This window comes from Balaenoptera borealis, assembly GCF_965194805.1.
Source record: "Balaenoptera borealis genome assembly, chromosome: 6".
Taxonomy (NCBI): Eukaryota; Metazoa; Chordata; class Mammalia; order Artiodactyla; family Balaenopteridae; genus Balaenoptera; species Balaenoptera borealis.
Window position 1 is genome coordinate 28,218,360 of NC_138863.1, and position 25,305 is coordinate 28,243,664.

A 25,305-nucleotide genomic window follows, 5' to 3' on the forward strand; every position below is an offset into this window, starting at 1 on the left:
CCCATTATTCCCATCTGTACCTAGGTTCCAAAACTCATCACTGTGTACGTAAGAGGATAGCTCACTAAGTGGTGTTTGGCACTGCCATCTCCATTAATGAAAGCCATAGGAGCCTCTAGGCAAAGACACTCAGGTTGCCCTTCCAACTGATTTTCTCAACTCTAAAATCTATTCATCTAGACATAGACTAATAGAGCTGGGAAGAGATTTAAGACAACAAGTTCAGTCACCTTCATTAACCAATGAAGGGTCTGAAGCTAGATGGGTTTTAGGACTTGCCTGAGATGACACAGCTTGTTAGGGACGCAGCTGGTACAAGAAACCTGGCACTCTGGTCCTCAGGCCCGGACCATTGCACTGTGCTTCTAGCACCTTGGACTACATCAGAAATCAAAGATCACACCCTTACTCCCTTTTTGGTATTTGTGTTAGAAAGAAAAGTATCTGGAAAAAGGTATTATTACAGGTTTCTCAGAGGATGTGGGGAGGAAGAGTATTAGGTGGAAAGGGATTCTTGAATGAGACTTGGAAACTTCTCAGAAAAAGTGTGTTTTGTGGCAGCACCACAATTTATCTGTGTTTCTGTCCGTTTTCAGAATTTTCCCCAGAGAATACCTCCTTCAACAGATCCACCTGTATTCCCTTGCTGATCTGCAGCAGGTAAGCACTTAGAGGGGCCATTTCATTTCTCTTTTCTCCCTGGGAGAATGTTTTTGTTGATTATGGCTTTGGCACTGAATTCTGCCATCACTGGAGTAGTTTTATTCACAAGCCCTAATCATCAATTATTTTCTGTTCAGAATGAGAAAAGAAAACTTAGTATAAAAAGATATTCTAGGACAATAAGAAATGCTGGCAAGGATATAGAGAAACTGGAGCTCTCATACACTGCTGGGAATGGAAAGTGGTGCGGCCACTTAGGGAAATAGTTTGGCAGTCCCTCAAAAAGTTAAACGTAGAGTTACCCTGTGACCCAGCAATTCCACTGCTAGGCATATACCCTAGAGGGCTGAAAACATATGTCCACATAAAAACTTGTACAGGAATGTTCAAAGCAGCATTATTCATAATAGCTGAAGAGTGGCAACAACCCAGATGTTCATCAGCTAATGAATGGATAAACAAAATGTTGTATATCCACGCAATGGAATAGTATTCGGCCATAAAAAGGCGTGAAGTACTGATACATGCTACAGCACGGATGAACCTTAAGAACATCATGTTGAAAGAAGCCAGACAGAAACGAATACATATTTTATGATTCTTATTTTATGTGGACTTTTCTTAGGATGTCCAAAATAGGCCAATCTATAGAGACAAAGTAGGTGAGTGGTTGCCAGGGCCTGGGGAGAGCCGGGGGGTGAGGAGAGGCTGCTGACGGGGTGCGGTTTCCTTCGGGGCTGATGAAGATGTTCTGGAATTAGTGGTGATGGTTGCACAACTTTGAAACTATACTAAAAGCAGCCAGTGAATTGTATACTTTAAAAGAGTGAACTTTATGGTATGTGAATTATATCAATAAAAAAAGTTGTACAAGGGAAAAAAAGACATAAAAGTCAATGAATATATTAAACTCTTTGACTTGTGCTCACGTCAAACAGTTGGATGACATTAAATTTTAGTAAAACACAACAGAGCATGTAAGAGTCAAAATCATCTTTTTATACTTTCATTTGTGTACGTATATCCTTTTAATGACTGACCAGGTTAACACCCGGGAAGAAAGCCAACATTTTGTCTGTTCAACCCAAAATTCTGAATATGTTAAGCTTTGGTTAACCATTTAAATCAACAGCTCACTCCCTAAGAAGCTTTCAGACACTGCATGAAAGCATTGCTTTCTTTTCCGTATATTGTGGATTCTTTCAAGAGTCAATTACAAAAAAAAAAAAAAAAAAATTGTGACCACTTTCAGAACGTCTCAAACTGCTGTGATTCGGTTCTTTTGTTTCTTGCTGTTTTGCCCAGAAGAAATGAGGTCAACTTAATCTGTGTTCAGATCCTTCACTCATTTTTCAAGACTTAAAAAATAAATAAAACCTTGAAAAGTAATTTAAACTTAAGAGTTTTGTGTTCTCTTTATCCCGCCAGAAGTAGATAGGTTATTTTAAAAGGTAGAAATAGTTCTAGAGCATTTAGTTGGACAGGGTGAGAGAATACTAGGGTTTTAATTTCCACTTGTGCACCCAGTTTAAACCTATTTGCACATATCAGCTCCTTCCCCTCCTTCAGTCCTGCTGTCCTATACTACGTAATCAAGCACCAGTGATCTGCTGGCTGGAGTGGAAAGAGATACAGTTTTAATTATGATTGCCCAGTGGTGTTCAAGGGGAAGAATTGGATACAAGACCCAGTATACATTTATATATTTTCTAGGACTCTACCTGATCTTAGTATCTGAGGACCGAGACTCTTATCACTGGAGAAGTATGTTTAAAGGCACCAGTGGCATCTTCTTGTAAAGGTGGTTTAAAATAGAATGGGTGGACCCCAGAGTGAGTGCTTTTTGAGGAAGCCTTTCAAAAATGAGTTTTGATACCAGATGAAGAGAAAGAATCAGTAATTCTATATTCATTTTAGGGTGTCAAAGTAGTGTAGCTATTTGGCATAATAAAGCCTTCTTTTTTAAAGCTTTCCTATACCCTGCTGTCTTTTTTTCTTTCGCATTGTAATAATCAAACCATACATGCCAAGCAGCTTACCTAAATCAGTGGCAGCAGTATTCTTGGTGGGCCAGACCATTAGCGCCGGAGCCCCATAAGCAGCTTAATCAGTTTTCAGCCTCCGTAGTAAAGCGATAGAGGCAATCAACAGCTTATCAAACTCCCTGTGGGCGGGGGCGGCCAGAGCTCCCTCCATCCGTTTACTCCACAGTTCACTCTAACCTGGTTCTTTGTGCCTGGATTTAAGATCCCCAAACCTATCATATTTAGAGGAAGTTTAATTCAATTATCTTTTTCTGCCTGAGGTGGGTTAAATTGGATTTAGCTTTTGATCTCTCTACATCTAGGCTATCAGTACTGAAGGGCACCTCCGCCCCATCTTCCCTTGGTTTCAGAGTAAATTTCTGGCGTGTTTTCTGGATCTGAACTGTTCTTGCAAATAGGTAAGAGAAGAGAACACAAGAAGGGGGAAAACATACTATTGCTTTGTGACAGAGCGTGTCAGGGGTAGCAGGAAACCCAGCCTGACTGACCCAGCTCCCAGCCCCAGCTCGGCCTGTACCATTTCAGCCTCTGTCTGGGTTCTACGTCACCCTGTTTCAAGTCAGCTTCAGGAGTTTTAGAGCAAGTTATCTCTCCCATTTGATTCCCGTCCTCACTCCTAAAACAAAGGTCTCTATAAAAGCATCTCTTCTATTATATGAAATAACTATAGAAGAATGAATTTCAGTTTATAACTTTTGCAGGGGAGAGGAAGAAATTCAACCAAGTAACTGAAGAATTAATCTCAAATAATGGCAATATAAATATCCTTCCTAAAGGCCTAGATTCCTTTCTACAAGTTTCTCTCAAGTGAATTTGAGTTTCCCCATTAGCTTTTATTTAAAAAACAAAATGTAGATATCTTCCTCTCCAGAAAGAAAAGGTAAAATTTTAATAAACATGGTAAAAGGGGATTTATAATTTAAGTAAATATACACTAATCTTAAAATAATGTAGTACACAAAACACTAATACCACCCAAATAAAGATGCTGAAAGAATTCTGGTAGCAAAAAATGTGCAAACTTTTTCTCTCTCTCTGTTTTCATTTTTATAAGTAACAATCCCGGGGCTTCCCTGGTGGCACAGTGGTTGAGAATCTGCCTGCCAATGCAGGGGACGCGGGTTCGAGCCCTGGTCTGGGAAGATCCCACATGCCGCGGAGCAACTAAGCCCGTGAGCCACAACTACTGAGCCTGCGCATCTGGAGCCTGTGCTCCGCAATGGGAGAGGCCACGATAGTGAGAGGCCCGCACACCGCGATGAAGAGTGGCCCCTGCTCGCCGCAACTGGAGAAAGCCCTCGCACAGAAACGAAGACCCAACACAGCCAAAAATAAATAAATTTATTTTTAAAAAAAAAGTAACAATCCCAAAACTTTTAGCAGGTAGACTCAATTCAACAAATTGGCAGAAGATTTCAGACTCCCTTAATGCCTCTGAAATGACATTCAAGACAGCTTTTTCTCCTCTTCTTAGTATTTGAATTCACTGGCCTCTTTGCATGCACTCTCTCTACTTTTGTACACTTGGACCTGGGAAATAAATAGCACTCACTGACACTGCTTAGCAAAGGGGACTCCCTCTAGTTGTTCTGGGAGCTGGAGTCACCTGCCCACTGGCCAGTGAGTGCTCAGCGTTGCCAATTATTGGCAACATTTGTAGCTTATGCCAGTGCGGAGTCCCTAATTGTTTTTTTTTTTTTTTTTTTTGGCTGTGTTGGGTCCTCGTTGCTGCACGCGGTCTTTCTCTAGTTGCAGCAAGCAGGGGCTACTCTTCTTTGCGCTGCATGGGCTTCTCATTGCGGTGGCTTCTCTTGTTGCATAGCACGGGCTCTAGGCACACGGGCTTCCGTAGTTGTGGCTCGTGGGCTCAGTAGTTGTGGCTCGCGGGCCCTAGAGCGCAGGCTCAGTAGTTGTGGTGCACGGGCTTAGTTGCTCCGCGGCATGTGGGATCTTCCCGGACCAGGGCTCAAACCCGTGTCCCCTGCATTGGCAGGTGGATTCTTAACCACTGCGCCTCCAGGGAAGCCCCCTGTCTTTTTATTTCACCAGTAAATAAGTTGCTCACTGGGTTTTCCTAGCACAGGCAAAGGTAGTAGTTGACCCCCACATAGTCACTACCTAATCAGCGGCGGCATTTTAACACATAAGATAGAGCAAGTATCAATACTTCTCCTGTCCTAGTAGCAGGACCACGGAAGGGCGAAGAAGGTGGGGGCAGAGACTCTCCAAATCCCGGGAGCTGGGTGGGGGGTTGAGGAGGGCACACCCGTTTGAGTTATTCATTTAAGTTTGGAATTTCAAATGAATTTCTGTTCAGCAAAGTAGATATTGTTAGAAAAACATTCAACCTATGCTCTTTGAATGTAAATCTGACAGAATATACTATTTTTTTAAAAGTAAAATCTTATAAGCAAACTTTCAGGAGGTTTGAATGCATGGTGGTGTTTTGAAATGTTAGAGCAATTCCTCAGAAAGGATTTGGCAGGCAATGGCTAAGCATATGTGAATGAATGGACCAGTGTTGGTGCGTGTTTTTAATGGGGAAATGAGGCTGCTTTTTAAGAGCTTTTTTCCCACTTGGATACTTTGAGAAGGGAAAGTAGAATAGAATTTATGTTTCGTTATTTTCAGTCTACCCAGCATTATCAGAAATTCAAGGGAAGACTTTACAACAGGAATACAATAAAAAGATATGCTCCAGTGGGACAGCAGAAACAATACTATAACCCTCAGTGCGTTAGCTTTTTGTATTAGTTCTCCCCTTTCCCTGTTGAGTGTGTGACAAACCTTCTCCTTACTCAGATCCCTTTGGCTCTTTTAACACTGACAAGAAAGTCCCACGTTTTATCAGCAGAATACATTAGTGTATGTGAGTTAGCGTTCAAGAGATCCTGGTTGCTATTAAGGAGCAAATCAGAGCCATGGTTTACTATGTCATTCCTCGGACCGTGTAAGTGATAGGAGGCTTCTTCTGAAGTTCCTTCTACTTGCTGAAAGGAACGGTCAGACTTGACTTCTAAATTGTGGCTACCTGTGCTCTTGTGACAAAAACCTAAAATGTCTATAAATGACTAACTCTTCTGGTGTTACTCACCTTTGGGACGTATGTAAGTTAAGCAGTGAATGATTCTATTTGTACCCGATTCGTGAGAAAGGATACTGGATGATCCCAGGGGTGAGGCGGTGGGTTAGAGTGGCCCCTCCTCACCTGCTCCCTCCACCGCTCACCACCTCACCTGCCAACACACACACCTCTTGTGGGACCATCTCAGGAGCTGACTTCCCCATTGTTCACCTTCCCTAGGCCCTAACTTTTCAAACTAGCCCCTACCTCCAGGTTAAGGCAATTCGATTCTAGTTAATATGAAACCCAGGCATACCTCATTTTATTGCACTTTATTGCACTTTGCAGATATTGTGTTTTTCACCTGTTGAAGGTTCGTGGCAACACTGCGTTGTCAGATAATGGTCAGCAGTTTTTAGAAATAAAGTATTTTTTAATTAAGGCATGTACTTTTTTTTAGACATAATGCTTGTACACTTAATAGACTGCAGTATAGTGTAAACAATTTTCATATGTACTGGGAAACCAAAAATTCATATGACTCGCTTTATGGTGATATTTGCTTTATCTCAGTGCTCTGGAGCTGAACCCACAGTATGTCTGAGGCATGCCTGTATATTACCTGAGAAGAGTGAATTATTATTTTGGCACAAATTCTTTTGTCTTATTAATAAGTTGAAAGCACAGGATAATCAACTGAGGGGAGATAGATTTCAATAGGTAAGTTTTAATTATGAAAAAAAGATGGAAGAGTCTGAAATTTGGAGTACTTACTAAGAGATGTGAAGTGGGAAGGGTGCCAGAGGAGAGGACCCATAGCCCTCAAGAGCCTTGAAAAGAGAGGAGTAAATCAGATGCATACTGCCTTTCTAGAGGGGCCTAGAACAGTCTGAATTGTTTGTTTTATGCTAAAGCAATGAACATTTATACTAAGCAACTGGGCATGTAAATGGTCAATGAATCAATGGATGGATGGATAAATACACACACATACATACACTATCCTGAACTCATTCGCACTCTCTTCCTTTAAAAGAAAAGCAAACGAATTAATTTAACATAAGCCCCTAAATAAAATGACATTAGAAATGCTGGAATTGGGCTTCCCTGGTGGCGCAGTGGTTAAGAATCTGCCTGTCAATGCAGGGGACACGAGTTCGAGCCCTGGTCTGGGAAGATCCCACATGCCGCGGAGCAACTAAGCCCGTGAGCCACAACTACTGAGCCTGCGCGTCTGGAGCCTGTGCTCCGCAACGGGAGAGGCCGCGACAGTGAGAGGCCCGCGCACCGCGATGAAGAGTGGCCCCCGCTTGCCGCAACTAGAGAAAGCCCTCACACAGAAACGAAGACCCAACACGCCAAAAAAATTAATTAATTAATTTAAAAAAAAAAAAAGAAATGCTGGAATTGACATATATACGCTAATATGTATAAAACAGATAACTAATGAGAACCTGCTGTGTAGCACAGGGAACTCCACTTCGCCGTACAGTAGAAACTAACACAACATTGTAAAACAACTATACCCCAATGAAAAAAAAATTTTTTTAATACAAAAAAGAGGGAGATGAAAAAACAACCAAAAAAAAGAAATGCTACTTTGTAAAATAATGCACAGAATTCTAAAACCAAATAAAATCTCCGCTTTTTACATATTGGAGCAACAGTGGGTTGTTCAATGTTGCAAACTTTCTGAACATTAAACCTTCTTGAACTGCTAGCTGGCTTTTCAGTTAGCTTTTTCTCTAGTCCCCCACACCCATGGAGTTCAGGAATTGTCATCCTTGTGACCTAAACATTTGTCAGAATTGGCTCCTGAAGCAATAATGCGAATTGGTGGCCCTACCATGAAGATTTTCTAGTGTGTTCTAGCTAGTGAGTACGATCACCAAAAGGTGACGTTTAAGGCATTTCGAGGCCACTTTTTAAAAACATACTTGGCTGAATACTTCTTCGAGGAAGTTTGCGAGTTATTTTGCATGGCTCTGCCCCACCAAGCAAACACAGAATCAGAGAATGTTATTATCTGTGGGTGCTATTCACAGAGTCAGCAGACAAAGGCTGAGCCTAAGTGGGCACCCAGCACAGCTGCCCTTTCACCGAAGAAGTAACAGGTGATGACCTTTATTCACACGAGGGCTGATGTCTTTGAATCTGCAGCCCCCAGGGACACAGTGCCTCAGTGCCCACAACCAAGTCACTGATCCCCAGGCCTCAGGAGCCCGAGGAACTTGTATTCATAGCCTCTCAGCACCCCTGATCCCCACGCCATTGTCTGCCCCGGCCTTAGCGGTCAGGATAACTAATTAGGAGCATTTGGATTTAACCAGCAGAAAAACAAAGCGTGACAGCTCGCCTGTGTTGCTCCATGGCTAGAGCCTGTGTCCCCTGCAGCCGTCACAGCCTGCAGAAACCCCTGAGCATAATCTGGGATGAGACAGGAATGAGGCCTCCATTAAAACGTCACTAAATCTCTGTTAGCAACTTTCATCAGGGTCGGTGCAACCAGTGAATGAGTTAGGAAAGAGGACCATAAGTCATTCGGGGAACAAATCATTCCTTTTGAATAAGGGGGGTTTTAAACAGTGAATGTGGGTGTTTCAGGGTGAAGTGAAGGGACCGAAAGTTGCTCTTTGAAGGATTGGCAGGTTGGCAGCAGGGCAAGTGGAAAGTCACCGTTGTCAGGAGAGCAGGTGGGAACAGTGTTTCAGATCCCGGGGGGAGGGGAGAGGGAGAAGTGACAAGTACCAGGACTGGAGCCTGGGTCTTCTGACTCCTTTCCTGAGGCATTCAGTCCTCGGAGGCCTGCCGATCATGACTGCTGGCGTTTTGGTGATGGGGCCGATTAGCCGAGTGGGTTAATACAGATGATTAACAAGGTGGTAGCGCAGATTGTTCCTTGTGCCAGCTGGTTAGCCTTTGCCCAGAGAAAACTTTGCTTGCCTGCAGATCCAGGCCCCACACCCGACTACAGCCACACACTTGGCCCACAGACGCGGTGAAGGACTGGGGAAGGCGGACGGGGGCTGCGGCAGGAAACGTGGCTAGCCAAGGGCACAGTTCTTGCTCCTGTTGGGAAACCAGGTCAGAAAGATGACCTTGGGTGCTGAGTGTTGGATGGAGAGGCTTGTCGTCCAGGTGAGAACGAGCTCAGAGATAAGGATTCCAGAAGCCAACCGTGAGGCCCTCGAGTATAAACAGCCTGCTAGTAGATGAAGATGCAGCTACATCCCTGGATGGTGCTCGGTCAGCACTGAGATCACTTTCCTGGAGTCCACTTTCCTGGCCCCCACGTCTACTTTGACTTCCAACCATCTGGGTTTTGTTGTTGATTTGGAGTTTGTGTTATTGTTGTTTCCCACGTATTAAAAAGCATTGTAGGGCTTCCCTGGTGGCGCAGTGGTTGAGAGTCTGCCTGCCTATGCAGGGGATGTGGGTTCGCGCCCTGGTCTGGGAAGATCCCATATGCCACGGAGCAACTGGGCCCATGAGCCACAACTACTGAGCCTGCACGTCTGGAGCCTGTGCCCCGCAACAAGAGAAGCCGCGACGGTGAAAGGCCCGCGCACCACGATGAAGAGGGGCCCCGCCCGCTTGCCGCAACTAGAGAAAGCCCTCGCACAGAAACGAAGACCCAACACAGCCAAAAATAAATAAATAAATAAAATGCTGGCTTAACTCCTAGAGAGTTTCATTAAAAAAAAAAAAAAAAAGCATTGTAATACTGACTAGGTGAGGGCCTGGTTGCAAAGACAGTTTACTTAAAGATAGAAAGTAAGGTTAGTGTCACTCTTACTAAAGGTGGAACTGCACTCTTCCCCCTGCCTGACCCCTCAGCCTGCCACCTCACACATAAATATATCTTTTGATCCAAACCCTTTCTTGCCCCCTCCCGATGACTCAAAACTAACCCATCATGTGATCAGAGAAACAAATGCCTACCATACCTTTGGTTGGTTAGTGGGGCGTAGTTCTGTGTATTAGTTATCTAGTGCTGCGTAACAAATTACCCCTCAACTTAGTAACCTAAAACGAAAGTAGACATTTACTGTCTCCCATGGTTTCTGTGGGTCAGGAATTCAGGAGCAGTTTAGTTGGGCAGTGTGGGTGCAGAATCTGTTAGGAGGCTGCAGTCCTGATGTTGGTTGGTCAGGACTGCATCATCTGAAGAAGCCTTGACTGGCTAGAGCATCTGCTTCCAAGGTGGGTTACTCCCCCAACTGGCAAGTTGGTGCTGATTGCTGGTGGGAGGCCTCTGCTCCTCCCCACATGGGCCTTTCCACGAGCTGCTTAATGAGTGTCCTCATGAGATGCTGGCTGGCTTGTGAGTGACCTGGGAGAATGAAAGCCACGTGACCTCTCCTTGGAAGTCAGCATCACTTCCACGTTCTGTTCATTTGAAATAATCACTAAGTCAGGCCCACGTTTCTGGGGCGAATTAGACTCCACCTTCTAAAAGGAGGCATGTCAAAGAATGTGTGAACATATTTTAAAACCAACATGTTTTGTAATAGCATCTTGTTTTTGTATACTGTGTTACTACCTTTTTTATACCCACTTTATAGGCAATAAAACTGAGATTTAGAAAAATTAGCCGGCATACCAAAGCTACACAGCTTCTGCTCAGTGACTGAACCAAGACTGAAGCCGAGGTTTTCTGACTCCTTATCCAGTGTTCTTTCTGCTGTACCCTGAGTGTATGTGTATAAAAAAAAAGGCAGCCTCTTGGCTAATGTCATCTCATACTTGCCATTTTTATGGCACAGAGATATAAAGGGGAAAAAAATATTTCCAAAAAGCTCAAGAAGAGAAATACATGAAGTCAGTTACAATTCTTGTAGTTATTTCCTATATACAGTGTGAGAAACATAAGGAAGCAAAAACTCCCTTATCATACATGATACAGTCACAGGGAATAGCCTTGGGCCCCAGAAAGGTGTTTAGGTACTTTTCTCTCACATTTCTTTTATTGCCCTGGTCAAACTTCCCTCATGCCACCAACAGCCAGCATGAAAGGGGCCCCAGGAGTCCTTCTGGTTCTTCCTTTCTATTTGGTTCAGTTCAGTAAATGCGTGTTGACTGCCTTCTCTGTGCCAGGCACTGTGCAACAGAGGAGGCAGAGGTGAGTAAGTCAGTCCCTTCCCTCACTGAGCTCACAGTCTAGGGAGGGAGACACACAAGCATTTTTTTTTTTAAGTCAGGGGGAGTTGAACTCAGGGTACTCAGGAAACACATCCAACCCAGTGTGGAAGATTATATTTCACAAAGATATCCACAACAGCATCTCCCATCCCACATTCCCTTCTTACACTGAGACTTTGACATTCTTCCCATTGAGAAGTGGCATCTTTTTTTTTCTGAATTTGGGTGGGCCTGTGACCATGGAAGTGTTGCTATGTGACTTCTAAGGCTAGGTCATAAAAAGTGATACAGCTTCAACCTGCTACTCTTTGGGAACGCTCACTCTTGTAAACCAGCCACCATGTTGTAAGGAAGCCCATACTAGCCCTTGCAGAGACCCCACAGAGAGAGGCCACATGTAGTCATTCCAGCTGACAGCCATCATCAACCACCAGACATGTGAGTAAATATACCGCCAAATGACTCCCCACCTGGCCTTCAAGTCTTTCCAGCAGAGGCTACGATGAGACTACAGATACCGTGCAGGGGAGACGAGCCATCTCTTCTGTGTCCTGTCTGAAATACTGACCTACAGAATCTGAACATATTGACTGTTTTACACCACTAGGTTTGGGGGTAATTTATTCTACAGCAATAGTAACTGGAACGCCCAGTAACTTGGCTGTCAGGGAAGGCTTCCCAGTGGCTGTGATTCTAGATTAAGATGTGAGGCTCTATAGGCATGAGCTAGGCAGAGGGCAATGGGATGAGGACTTCCAGGCCTTGGTAGCTTCAGACCCCTCAGTGACCTAACCCATGGTGTTTCTGGAATGGAGGCAAGCAGGAGAAAATTCTCATTGCTGACTTGGACATTTCTGAAGAATAATTTTCATTACTGATTTTGACAATTCTGTCTGCATGCTTCAAGATTTTGACAGCTTGTCTCAAAACATTCATGGTATAAGTATGATGGTATCACATCACTTTCCTCAGAAATGAAGGAGTCTGTGATGTGCCTAAAGCAGCAAAGGGTGTAGAGTTTACAGTCTTTCCATCCCACCTGCACATCTGAAGCATGAGCCCAGTTCTCTATCAAGAGAACTGGTTAGGTGTTCTCTCTATTCATTTATTCATTCAGCAAATATTTATTAAGCACATACTACATGCCCGGAGCCATGCCGGCCCTGAATTTGAGAGGGCTCATTTTCTCAGAAAAGGACTAGTGTTTCTTGATGGTTATGGTCAAACCCCTGTATTCTGCCTGGGTGCCAAGAATTAGTAGAGGCTACCTATAATTCTGCTTCAACCTAGTGACATCCGGTGGGATTTTACCCCTTGATGTCTCGTGCCAGCCATTCTCACATTTGTGGTTGGTCTACAAGGGGCCAGAGGGATTATAAGAAGGCTCTGTCTAGTCAGGTGTCGAGGGCTGAGGAGGTTTCTAGCACTTTGAAAATTCATTCGCTTGGCCATCATTAAAAAGTCTACAGATGACAAATGCTGGAGGGAGTGTGGAGAAAAGAGAAGCCTCCTACACTGTTGGTGGGAATGTAAATTGGTGCAGCTACTATGGAAAACAGTATGGAGGTTCCTCAGGAAACTAAAAATAGAATCACCATATGATCCAGCAATCCCACTCCTGAGCATATATCCAGACAAAACTAAAATTTGAAAAGATACATGCACCCCTATGTTCATAGCAGCACTATTTACAGTAGTCAAGACATGTGGAACCTAAAATAGGACACAAGTGAACATAGCTACAAAACAGAAACAGACTCACAGACATAGAGAACAGGCTTGTGGTTGCCAAGGGGGAGGGGGGAGGGGTGGGAAGGAGCAGGCGTTTGGGATTAGCAGACACAAGCTGTTCCGCATAGAATGGGTAAACAACAAGGTCCTAGTGTAGAGCACAGGGAACTATATTCAATATCCTGTGATAAACCATAATGGAAACAAATATGAAAAAGAATATATATATATATATATGTATATGTATAACTGAGTCACTTTGCTGTACAGCAGAAATTAACACAACATTGTAAATCAACTATACTTCAATAAAATTAAAAAAAGAGAGAGACAAAGTTCATTCGCCTGATGCTCTAAGAGATGGAGCCAGGAAGCCTGGCAGCCTCACAGGACTGCATTAGCACGTGTGTCTTAGAACCGTTGGCTGCATGTGTTAGTGGCCTGCAGTTCCATCTACATTTGGAACTTGCTGCTTTTCAATAATATCACCCCCATCTTTCTGAGGAAAGATTGTAAGGTTGACGGGGGCAGCTCTTCACATTGTTCTTTGTTTTTTATTTTAATTTCTGGCTAAATTCTAGTAAACCATCAACATACTTGCTTCTGGAATTTTAAACAAGATTCAATCTCATTTGTGACAGCAGGAAAGATCTTTATAGCACAACAAATAAAGAAAAGGTGTAGGGTGCCTCGGTCATTCAAAAAGCTATTGAAGCATTAATAAGCCTGGACTTCTGTAGCTGGGGAGCTGGTTTCTGTCAGTCAGAAACTCACTGTCTTCCAGAGAGCTAGTCACTCACTTATTCATCCGTAAGAAGAAAGTGATAAATGTCTGTTATGTACCAGACACTTACCATGCCAAGTGCAGGGACAGGAGAGAAAAGGCACAGCACCTGCCCTCTGGGAACACCAGCTCTCCCAGTTCTGTCCTGGTACACCAGCCTAACCAAGCCAGTTCACATTTTACAGGAGGGAAATATGGCTTCAGAACAGGGTTTTGTTGACTCCGATTCCTGCAGAGGCCAGCAAAGTGGCACCCGCGCCCGAAGCAGGCCTGAGGTGAGACTTCAGGCCATGATGAGAAGCCGGAGAGAGCATCTCCCTCTGAAGGGGACAGCTGGTACTCAGAGCCCCAGAGCTGTCATTCCCTCCCGTTTTCCAAGAGAAGCCGGAAATTCGTATTTTTATGTGAAATTTCTCAATATTTAAACACTCTGCAGGCCAAACAAAACACAGCTACTGGTTTTGACCTCTGCTTTATAAAAGAGAATGCCTGCTTTTGTTCCGTCAAACTAATGAATGCTCAATTACGGGAAGGAATTCGGAGGTTAGTGTCAGATTGTGCTCCTCAAAAGGCTGCAGACCCCATTCCGAACCCTTGAGATGCTAACCGACAGACTTGCAGAGGCTGACAGCTGGACTCTGAAAGCGGACACACACAAGGAAACAGGCAAGCATTCCAGGTCACTTTGCAAGGTCAGGGCAGTAATGCAAACATTCGGAAGGCTGAAGACAAAGGTCAGGTGGCAGCAAGGAAGCCCTACATTTCCTCGAGCTATTGGTTAATAAATCATATTCAAAAGGTATCACCAGATTCTCCCTCCCTGTCACTGCTTTGTGAGGTGGAAAATTAAATAGAAATCAAAACTAAGATGGCTGTCAGGAGCTTTTAGGAGACCAGCAGGCCAGTGTGAGGCCAACATGGGATGAAGTTTCTGCCCGGAGCAAAGGTCTCCAAAGGGGTGATGATACCCGACCTTGGGCATTGGCAGAGGGGCTGAACGGTGCAGTGGTTATGCACTGGAGCCTTGGAGACTGGCTGCCCACATTCAGATGCTCACCCCAGACTCACTAGGTGACCTTGGGCAAGTCACTTCACTTGGTGCCTCGAGAAGCACTTCATTTCTGAAGTGGGGACAATAATAGTACCTGCCCCAAAATGTGTTTATGAGGCTTAGAGGAGTTAACATGTATGACACTTAGAACTCTGCTTAACACATAAGGCTTAGGAGATAGGAGCTGTATAGTGTTGCTAGGAGATGTGGACTTTTATAAATGGCTCCCTGTAGCTTTCTTCAGTGGCACCAAGACTCTGCATCTGTGGACACTAGACTACAGTTGTCACCACAGAAGTAATGCTGGCTACACCCCAGTTCTGCCTCTCAGATTCTGCAAGCGTGTCTAGACCTCAGGATCCTGCTGCAGCAACAGTTGCACAGTCACCATATGGAGCAGCACCTTGATAGGCAAAGCTTCCTCCTGCCTCCAGGGTGGTCCTAGACCAGACGTCCCCAGTGACCCCACAGGGGAATTGCACCTGGAGAGCCCCCTACCCCACACCTTCTCCCCAGGCAACAAGATCTCCCTAGGGCTCTGCTAGAGCAAGTCAGGTATTACCCTCCCAGCCTCGCCACCTTTGTTAGTCTTGCTGAGAGACCTTCAGAGCTTGAACCAGAAGGTGGGTTTTGGCTTCCAAATAAAGGTAGGCACATTCAGCACCTGTCTCTGAAGAATGCATGCCCTTTTGGTGGGTTGCGCACAGATGTCTTTTCAGTTTTAACAAAAAGCATTCTGTAAGTTTTAAAGAACCATAGAATACCTATTTTGTGTGCTAAAAAAAATACTGAGTCCACGCTATTTCTGCAACTATAGAAGGGAGGAGCTTACCAGACTGAAATGTTGGCAGAAACAAAGAGAACCCATGTTCCTTCCCACCTGCAATTATAGTTTTACTAGCTTGTAAAGCACACACAGATTTGCAGTACATTCTTCCCTTGCAGTTGGGGAGAGGCCCTGCTGCGAGTGTAATTGGCTTTCTAGCTTCCTTTAACGTTGAGGTGGAAGGGAGCTGGACTGAAGGGCCTTTACTCTTAGAATTAACTGATGTTGAATTGTGTTAATATCCCACGCATCTCCCTGAATCCGTGTGTTCCATTAAGTCTTAGTCAGGAGTGGAAACACAGCTTACCTCTGAAAATATCCCCATCCCTATCACTTCTCATAGCTTATAAAAGCCAAGTTTCTTTTTAAAAAAAAAAAAAAAAAACAACGCATTTTTAACTTAACCCTTATAGGGATTACTCTCAACCCTGTTAACCCGTGTGGTTAAAGCTATATGGCATCTTTAAATGACAATTTCATACATTATATCCAACTGTGGACCACTTTCTTCTCTGGCTTTGGCTCCTCTGTTCCCAAGAGGAGAATCACAGGTGCATTTGGATAAAAACTGCCTTTATCGCCTCACTTCTTGGGTCCTGAGTTTCCTCATTTGTGATGTGAAAAGGTTGAATTAAGCAATTTTTAAAGCCCTTTCCAGCTCTAGGACTCTGGTTCCATGATTATAGAATCCTTGAGAAGCGATTAAGTTGTGGAAGCCACTCTACCTGTATCTACCTTCTGGGGTTTCCCAGCCAGTTTGCAGAAAGCAGCCAAGCTCTGGGCTCAGCCAGGAACCTGGGAGGAGAGCCAGATCTTAGCCCCTTCAGTTCTAAGTGACAAATGCAAGATTTCCATTTGCCAAAGGTCAACTGGTATTTCAACTTGTCATTAAATAGAAGTTTGAAACGTTTTCACAAATACAACCTAAAAGAGAGCTTACAAAAACAAGTCAAATATTACTGATTTCATATATTCCTTAAACACAAATTGTCTTCCTAATACCTTACAATCCAGTGGCAGTTCGAAGCAATGCCCAGCACACAAAAGTTGGCCAATGAAAACATGCGGAAGAGAATATGCCACTTACTGGGTTTGTTACTAAGATGGGCAGCGTCACTCAGGTTATCTGGTGAACGGTGGGTTGGTTTTCTCGGGGCTAACAGCAGAGATCCCACTGCAGCTCAGACAATAAAAGGATAGAGCAGGGCTTCCCTGGTGGTGCAGTGGTTAAGACTCCATGCTCCCAATGCAGGGGGCCCGGGTTCAATCCCTGGTCAGGGAACTAGATCCCTCGTGCATGCCACAACTAAGAGTTCACATGCTGCAACTGAGGAGCTGGTGAGCCGCAACTAAGGAGCCCACCTGCCACAACTAAGACCCAGCGCAACCAAATAAATAAATAAATATTAAAAAAAAAAAAGTTGGGGCATTAATAAGGGAAGGTGTAGACCTGATGAGAAAAGGAAATCCAGGGAAGGATACTGTGAATGGATTCTTGGCTGAAGGAGAGGTCAAGGGTGCAGAGAAAGTCTAGGCAATGGCGGGTAATAAAACTGCTGATTGGAGTTTCACCTTTTTCTCCTTTCTCTGCCTACTGCCTGCTGGGGGTAGGGACTCATCATCCTACAGGCAGGTAGAAGGGGCTAGAAAGGGCCAGGATTCTCAGCCTGCGGGCTTCACCCCCAGAGTGGTTAAGGCACAGTCTCACTGAAGACCAGGGGCCTGCTCACTCCACTCTCATGTCATAGCACTTAGTCAAGGAGAAAGAGAAAAGAACATTCAGGAGACCTACTACCCAAGGTAACAATAGCAGTCTTTCCCTTACCAAGTCACATCCTATCTCTGGCACTTAAAATCTTTGTCTGTAAGATGAGAAGGTTGTACTAATAATTACATTAACAATGGCTACTTTTTATTATATGCTCAAGAAATGTTAGTTACTTGTATTACTGAGTGCTTACTTTAGGCCAGATCTTGTTTGAAATCTACGTGGATTATCTCATTTAATCCTCACAACAGCCCTCTAAGACGGGACCATTATCATCCACCTTTTGCCAGTGGGATGAACTTGCCCAAAGTCATCTAGCTAAAGTGGAGGAGCCAGGGCCCAGGCTGTCCTGTTCTGGCACATACTCTTTTGCTTTTTCAATTTTGTATGAAATTTTTCAGATTTATCAAAACATGAATAACAACTACTACAGCTGCCTGATTACCTCTGTAGCTGTAGGTATTATTCCCTTCGCCAGTGGGCACGAGCTGCTACACTGTACCGTCTGCTTCCAGCACTGACGTTCTCTATTTCTAGAGGCAAAGTGGTAGCAAGATCCACCTGGCAGCAAGGCCCAGCCCCACCATTGCTGAAGCCCCACGAAGTCTTTTCACTGGGTGGAGGGAGGGAATACTATGGCAAAGAGGGGACCAGAACAAGGTGCCCATGCACCCATCGCTAGCCAGAGGGCCAACACGTGGCACGAATCCCAGAGCCCAGGACACTTGGTGTAGCCAGTGTGATCACAGTAGTCAGGCCCAGCCCCCCACCCAGTTCCCCTACACAGGCCATAGCCCCTAAAATTTTTACAGATCCGTTTTGACCACTGGCATGGTGGTCAGAATATTTCCATTCTGTCCAACCCATTGACCTGTAGTTGTCCAAAACAGCAAATTTCTAGAACAAAGAACTGGATAACCCACAGAATATATTAACTTATAGTCCAAAAAGGAATACAGGCTAAATACATATGGATTTGTGACACTACGAGTTCGCTTTTTGTGTTTCAAAAGTTTGGAGTTAACACATTCTACATTCATAGCTATGGCTGACCTGTGTCCACGTGTGTTTTTGTATTTACAGCTAGTCTGATTCCAAAAAGGACTTTTGTGGTAGAGCTTCTCTCTCTCCTCGTGTGTGTGTGTGTTTTCATAACTGTGACTAATTTTAATTCCCATCCCTTTCCATTGGTCTGAATCATTGGCATACACACTTATCAAAGATGATTCTTTGCTGCTCGGGATCCTGCATGCTTGGAGTTCTGCTAGCATCCCTCCCACAGAATGTGGTTAGGAAACCCAGCTCTTCTAGAATTGCCTTTAGCCTAAAGGTTCCCCCCAGCTACTGGAAAGACAGAGAGCAAAAATCTCTGATGCAGCTGACATTTTAGGTGTGTATATAATTTACCAAATTGTTGGCCACTCAGCTCTTAGTCAGTGGTCACAAAAGGAATTAGCAACCCTCTCCTGCTATCCCAAAACCCCAAGAAGGAAGGGTGTTACTTGGCTTTGGCACAGGCCTGCTGGCACAGTGTCAGACAGCAGCACAATGGTACATTTTGGCTGCAGAAGACTTTGGGGTGGCAGAAAGGGCCAAAATAGTTGTGGCATAAGTTGGCCAAGATATTAAGCAGATCTGAGTTTAATTTAATGTAGAGATAACAACTCTTTTTTTGTTTTCCAGCTGGCTGCTGCTTTCTCTGTCTCCATGGGACCAAAGATTTCAGCCAGGAGTTAGTTCATAAGGGCATTAAAGTCCTTTCAAAGTGAGACATGTAATGGTCTTTACACAGGCTTTCACATTTGGCTGGGCAAGATGGAGTAAGGATAAAAAGGCGCATGAGGATCTGGGGGAAGCTGAAAATGGATCTTGAGGCTTGAATTCCTCCTATGCGTTTGCTTAAGCCACATTGCCTGAGCTTAGAATAGAGAGGCAGGCAGTCTGTCTCCTTGGGATAAGGAAGGATTTGGAACTCAGCGACTGTGAGGTCTTGGCCCCTACTGTGTTTTCTGGTTTGTTTTGTTAGCAGGAGCAAGTTATTCTAGTTTCTTGCTTCTGGGGTTTTCTTCTGCACACTTATAAGCTGAGTCTCCACCCCGCTGATGGCAATGGGGTGGATGGAATGGGATAATGAAAGGGGTGGAGAGAGAAGTTGATTCAGCTGCTTAGGATGAGGGAGGCAAAGAAACTTCAGACCTCGGAGCTAGCTTCTGAGTCCATCGAGGGTGGGGAGGGAAGGGGCACCACAAGGACTGAAGTCCTCCCAATACGGGAGAGAAGCTGGTCTTTGAGACACTACTGTGGCCAGCACACCAGCTCATTGTCTGAATGGTGATTTTATTACCCATGAAATGGGTAAGCTGCAGTATTCATAGTGTTTAGAAAAGTAATCCATGAAGTATAACTAATCAAAAGTGATGAGATATACCTAAAAATGTTAGAATGGTAAATTTTATGCTACATATATTTACCACAATAATAATAATAATGAAAGAATACTCTTAAATGATCATAAGCTTCTCAGGAAAGTACTCCTTGACTATATTTTACAACCTTTCATGTATTTGTTAACTGCTAGGTACTGTGATGCAGTGAATTAAAATTCACCTAAGATGAGATACACGTGCTCGTGGGCAGTGTGCTGAAAGAGTCCTCTGAACTGGGAGGAGAGATGCATTTAGGAGGAAGGACCAACCCATCACATCCAGGATCCAGAGGGGCTGGCCCAGTGGGGTGTCCTCAATTCCCAGGCTGGGGAGCAGAAAAGGTGGTTTGATGATTCTTGCCAAGACTGTTTTGCATTCCCAAAATAAAATGTCACCTGAGTTGCTTGGTTCTTAGGCCTGTTCACAAGAGCTTTTTAAAACAATCCATAAGTGAAAGAGTCAACCTTGAATGCAAGTCTTTATCTTATCCATCCTGCTACTAAGAACAGTGCCTGGGCAAGAGGAAGTGCCCAATAAACATGGGTGAATGAATTAATCAGTTATTAGAAGAGGAAGACAGGAATGAGAATGAACTCGAAAGGGGCTGTGCATTTCTACAAGCTCTGTTGTTGCATAGTGAGCATTTGTGAACTGAAGTCCTCACCGACATTTATCTTTTGCTTTTCTCTTTAGTACTGTTTGGTCCTGAGTTCAAACACCTGACTTCCCAGTAAACCTTTAAATATTCATGGTCTGCTGTGTGGCTCCAGCATGCCCTCTGAGAGGCAGTTTAGCACAGTAGTTGAGGGTATAGAGTCTGGAGCCAGACAGCCTGGGTTTGCATCTTAGCTGCACTCCTTCCAGCTGTGTGACCTTGAGCAAGTCACTTAAACTGTTATGCCTCAGTTTCCTTACCTGTAAAATGGGGATGATTAAAGTACCTGCCTCACAAGATGGTGAAGTTAAGCGAGTTACAAATACATAAAGTACTTGGAAGAATGCCTGGCATATAGTGAATGCTCCGTGAATGCTGCTTTTGAAAGTCCCTCACCGTATTATTGACAAGATTCAGCTGATTTACAACACTAATGAGGCTTTAGCAGGCACCCTATGACCACAGGTGCTTCCTTTCTCTGTGCCTTTTATTCTGACTAGCAGTTCTAGCTATCCGTGAATAGGAAGAACACCTTAACTGACATTAGAAACTCTGAAATGCTACAAAGGGGATTCCCTCCCTGGACAATTTGACATTTATTTCACATCCTAATTCTACCTCTACTACCATTCTTTTATAGTTTAGACGGCTTCAATTTCTCCATCTCTGACATGGATAATAGTTTACCTTACAAGACTCATAAGGAAACTAATAAAATATATATTGAAATTTTATCAAAGTACCTTAGCAAATTATTAAGTGTAATGAAGATGTTTTCAAATGGCCCAGCACTAATACTGGCATTTTAAAAAATACATTGAAAACAGTAGTTGACTGGTTAATAACCATACTCTTTAAAAGCAATATTATAAAGCTAAGTAGTGATACCCCAATAGAAGAAGCAAAAAAAGACAATATGTGGCCATCTTGATATAGAGCAGAAATTCAAAATCAGTTTGGTAGGGTGATATTGCTAGGGACATTGCACTTAATGATGGCCTTTGCTACTATCAGGTCTTATAGCATATTCTTTAGTAGTAAATTACTATATATGTAAGTGTGCACAAATATATATGCAAATACATAGTATACACAGTCATGTATTTAAGGAAATGGTCTCTTCTCCGTAATCTGAAGATTCCTGGTAACTCCATTTTAATTTAATAACATACATTCTCACCTGATCTCAACTACCTGCTTCCTAGGATGCCCTATAATTTACACTGTTGACATTACCTTGTGACAGGAATTAATGAGCACTACAGCCAGCTTGGGATTCTTAAAAAATGAATGAAAAATAAAGAGGAAAAAGCAATAACCGTGAATGGGGAGGGGCTGGAGGTGGCAGGAGGAGAAGAGGAGGGCAGCTTGGCCCAGGAGTGGCATTGGAAGTGGGAAAGGAGAGGGAGCTGGCTGCCTCGGGACGTGTTATTTTTCCTGTGGCTTCTTGCTCCTCTCCACCCCCACCTCTTCCAGTCTGAGCTTCGAGTACAGTTGAATTTTCACCGCAGAACTTGGCTGGGTCTCCTCAGGGACTTTCTCTTTCCCATCTTTCCATAAATTATAGGTTTGCACATGAGAGCAGAACAGATGATTCCCATTATCTTTTGGGTTGGGTTAGGATTTTTTTTTTTTAAACCTCCTGCCCACTCTTAAATGTGTATCCTAGTTCAGGGAGGTGGAATTTTTATTAACAGTGGCCCATCCACCAACGAATTGCTCCCCTCTTCCTTAATAGGATGGTTTTAATCTGGTTTCCTTGACCAGTGTGACTGTGATCATTTTCCTTGGCCTTTAAATACTCTCAGGAAGTCATTGCTCCAGGAGAACAGGGCCTGTCGGAGTTGTTCACCCATAACCCCAGCACCTGGAACCGTGCCCAGCATCCTGCAGACTCCCCATGAATGTATATGTATTTTGGTGGTAGTGTGACATTTCTAGGGCACTATTATACTTTCATAAATGACCCATCAGATCATTGTAAAGGAATCAGACAGATCCAAAAGAGTTAATTTACCCCAGAGCATAGAGGTCATTTATAGGTAGGGTGTAAGGCTCACTAAAAGCTAGAGCCACTGTAAGTAGTTAAGGTTTATTGAGCTCCAACCCTGGGCACTCTTTTTGATTAGATACCCAGACCAGATGCAAACTCAGTAAAGAAAGGGGAAGGGAGAGGGAGGGGATATGGGGATATATGTATACGTATAGCTGATTCACTTTGTTGTACAGCAGAAACTAACACAGCATTGTAAAACAATTATACTCCAGTAAAGATATTTTTTAAAATAAATAAAAATAAATAAAAAGAAAAGGGAAGGGAGTTTACTGCCTTGCATCTGAGCTCATTCTGCTCTTTTTTGGTACAGTACTCAAGCTAAGCCTTCTAAAAGAAGTAAGTCCTAGGGAAAAGGTGCAAAGGAAAAAGAAAAGATGTGACCTAATTCCACTTCCAGGATTTGGAACATTCTATTACTTATAGACATAAGAGTAGAGTGAAGGAATTTTCCAAAAAAATGTCCTTGACTCTATGGGAGGAGAAAGAGAAGTAGGAAAGGACAGATAACATTTTTTAAGAAAGAATAATGTTTCATGCTGAATTCACTAGTAAATTTGGGAGACCTGCCTGAAAGAGCAAGGAAAATGAGCATGATAACTTGGTCTCATCAGAAGAGAAGCCTAGCAATGAAGAGGGCTGTAGAGAAAAGGGAGGCAAGTTATAAATGGGGGATCATGATAGCAAAAAAGAAAAAGCTGAAATGTTCAACCTGAGACACTAGAGGAAGAAACAGCCAAAGTCGAGTGGAGAGGAAGAGGAGGAAAAAGAGATGTTACCAAGAAGCATGTTGTAGCGATGGAAGAAACTGCCCTACGGTGAATGGACAGAGACTGGAGAAGATATTTTTAAAATCCAGATCCTTTGAATGAGGCCGCCATCAGTAGACCCATTAGAGGGTCTAGAGATTACTATAAATTTTCAATTTGACCTTATCTTGTAGTTTAATAAACTAAATATGTACTTGTCCACTATCTCTTGCCCTAACCTTGACCAAGATCTACTAAATTAATACCCTCTCTTTCTACTTGACTGCCCTGGCAGCCCTGTTGTTCTCACTGTACTAAATATAGTTCCAGGGACAAAAGGGATGAGACACATGAAAGGCAACAGCTTAAGATATGTTAATATATGTCTTTCTTGTTCAAGACCAACTAATCCATCTCAGGAGCCCCCTAGAACTACTGCTTTTTGATGTTAGCTTATTTATTTAATGATTTGGTGATGAGTAAGTCCTCCTGTACTGTATGTCATAACATAAATTAAATCATAACATGTGAGGGTTAAATCTCCCCACTCTGAGGGTTCAATCCTATGTTAATTCTGTTGTTTACTCTAACAAGAGGAGACATTAACTTCATAATTAAAAGCCTAATATATTTTGGATGGCCTTGTTTACCTAAGTAGTGACTTGCAGTTAAGATCCTGAAAGCCTTTCTCTATGGTGTAATCTTTTTGGTGTCAAACACATTGTGTACTATGTCTTAAAGACAAAGATATATCATTCAGACTTGCTCTTGACCTAGAAAATGGGCCGTGGAAGGAAACTTAAACCAAATGAACATTAAGTTGCCTTAGATGCACGAGTACCAAGTTATTTATTTTAATTCAAATTAGCAAAGGAATTGTCATTCTTATTCTCTAGCTACATGTTCTCTCCAGAAATACGTTACTGTATCACTATATGCCTGATGTAGTCTAACAGATGCCTAGACCTTTGGTGTTTCTCAGAGTGTGGGATAGTAAGGATAACTATTGATATTAACATTTTTAAGCTCTTAATATCTGTTGCTTACCATTCTAAGAGCTTTACCTGTATCTACTCATTTGATTCTCACAATGAAGTAGGTATTATTGTTATCCCCCTTTCATAGATAAAAACCTTAAGCAGAGAAGTAAATGACTTGCTCAGGGTCACCAGCTGGTACGTGGGAAGGTCTCAGAATTTGAACCGAGTTAGCCATTGCTCTTAATTACTATGTGAGGATACCTCTGATTCCATGGAATGTCTACCAAAATGATATTAGTTGATATAAGAGATACTTTTAGGCAGTACATGGTCATAGCATTAAATGACATTTAATTACATAATAAGAAAGTTATTCTCTTCAGTTCTCTTCCTGTCCTTGAGGTTATATCAAGCAAAGTTTCATTCTGGTGCTGGTGTGACTTGAACCCCTAACACCTGCATATCTCCCTTTTCAACAGTTAGCTGTAGGCTCAGGGCCTTCCAGCAGTTGGGTTATCTTGATTTCATGGCAAGGGATACTGGCTTTCCATTTATGGTGTTCATATATGATTTTCATTTTTAAATAAATTTATTTAAGCAAACAAATGAGTCAATTGAAATTAATTAACACAAGTGGAATGCAGCTATGAAAATGTTTGTGAAGGTGTTTTCAAATGATTGAAGTTTGGGAAACACTTCCCCAATTGTTCCATTTTGAAATTCACTTTAAAGCAATAGTTTTAGCAAATAGTGAGATCCTTGTTCTCTTATCACAGAAAAATTCCAATTTCCCTCTGTGGGTTGAGGACTCATCCGGGATGGAGTTTTCACCAGGTCATGCAGAAGGGAGAAAAGTATAATGTGGTGAATTTTTAATAATACCACACATATTCAGTTGAAAATATTTTTCTGAAATCATACTGTTTCTACTTTTTTGGTGTTAAGATCCCCTTCCTTTCTTGTGAAATGCTGGTGATAGTAGCTGAAAGGTTTTGTTTTGTTCTTAATGTCCTTACTAGGTAAAATTAAAAACTGGACACTTTTTAAAAATTGTACTGATCCAGAAAACATGTAATCTGGGTGCCATTGCTCAGTCACTCTATTCATGGTATGATTCCTCTCAGTTGCCCAGCAGCCCTGAGTACTTCAGGAAGGGTGATATGGAATCATGCCAATCCTTTATAAAGTGCATTCAAGCATTTTCTTCAGGGAAATTATTAAATAACTCCTGTTTATGGAATTCTCTTATGTCTGTTCTCTAGGTTTATAGTTTTCCTATTAGGACTGCAATGCTAATTATTAATAAAATAGTTTTTGAAAGATGTAGTATCTGAAATAACTATTGTGAGCAACCAATCCATTGGAATA

The 25,305-nt window shown here is 43.0% G+C and overlaps 1 protein-coding gene across 10 annotated transcripts in view; it reads left to right on the forward strand.

Annotated features, from left to right (window-relative positions):
• Nucleotides 1-25,305, forward strand: part of PLEKHM3 (pleckstrin homology domain containing M3) — a 190,999-nt gene that overhangs the window by 102,683 nt on the left and 63,011 nt on the right. For 5 of the 10 annotated variants that reach the window (XM_082396362.1, XM_082396361.1, XM_082396360.1 and 2 more), the window contains one exon: nucleotides 597-660. In XM_082396362.1, coding sequence (XP_082252488.1) covers nucleotides 597-660 — 64 coding nt within the window. The other 5 variants (XM_082396357.1, XM_082396367.1, XM_082396366.1 and 2 more) reach the window with 5 other exon arrangements.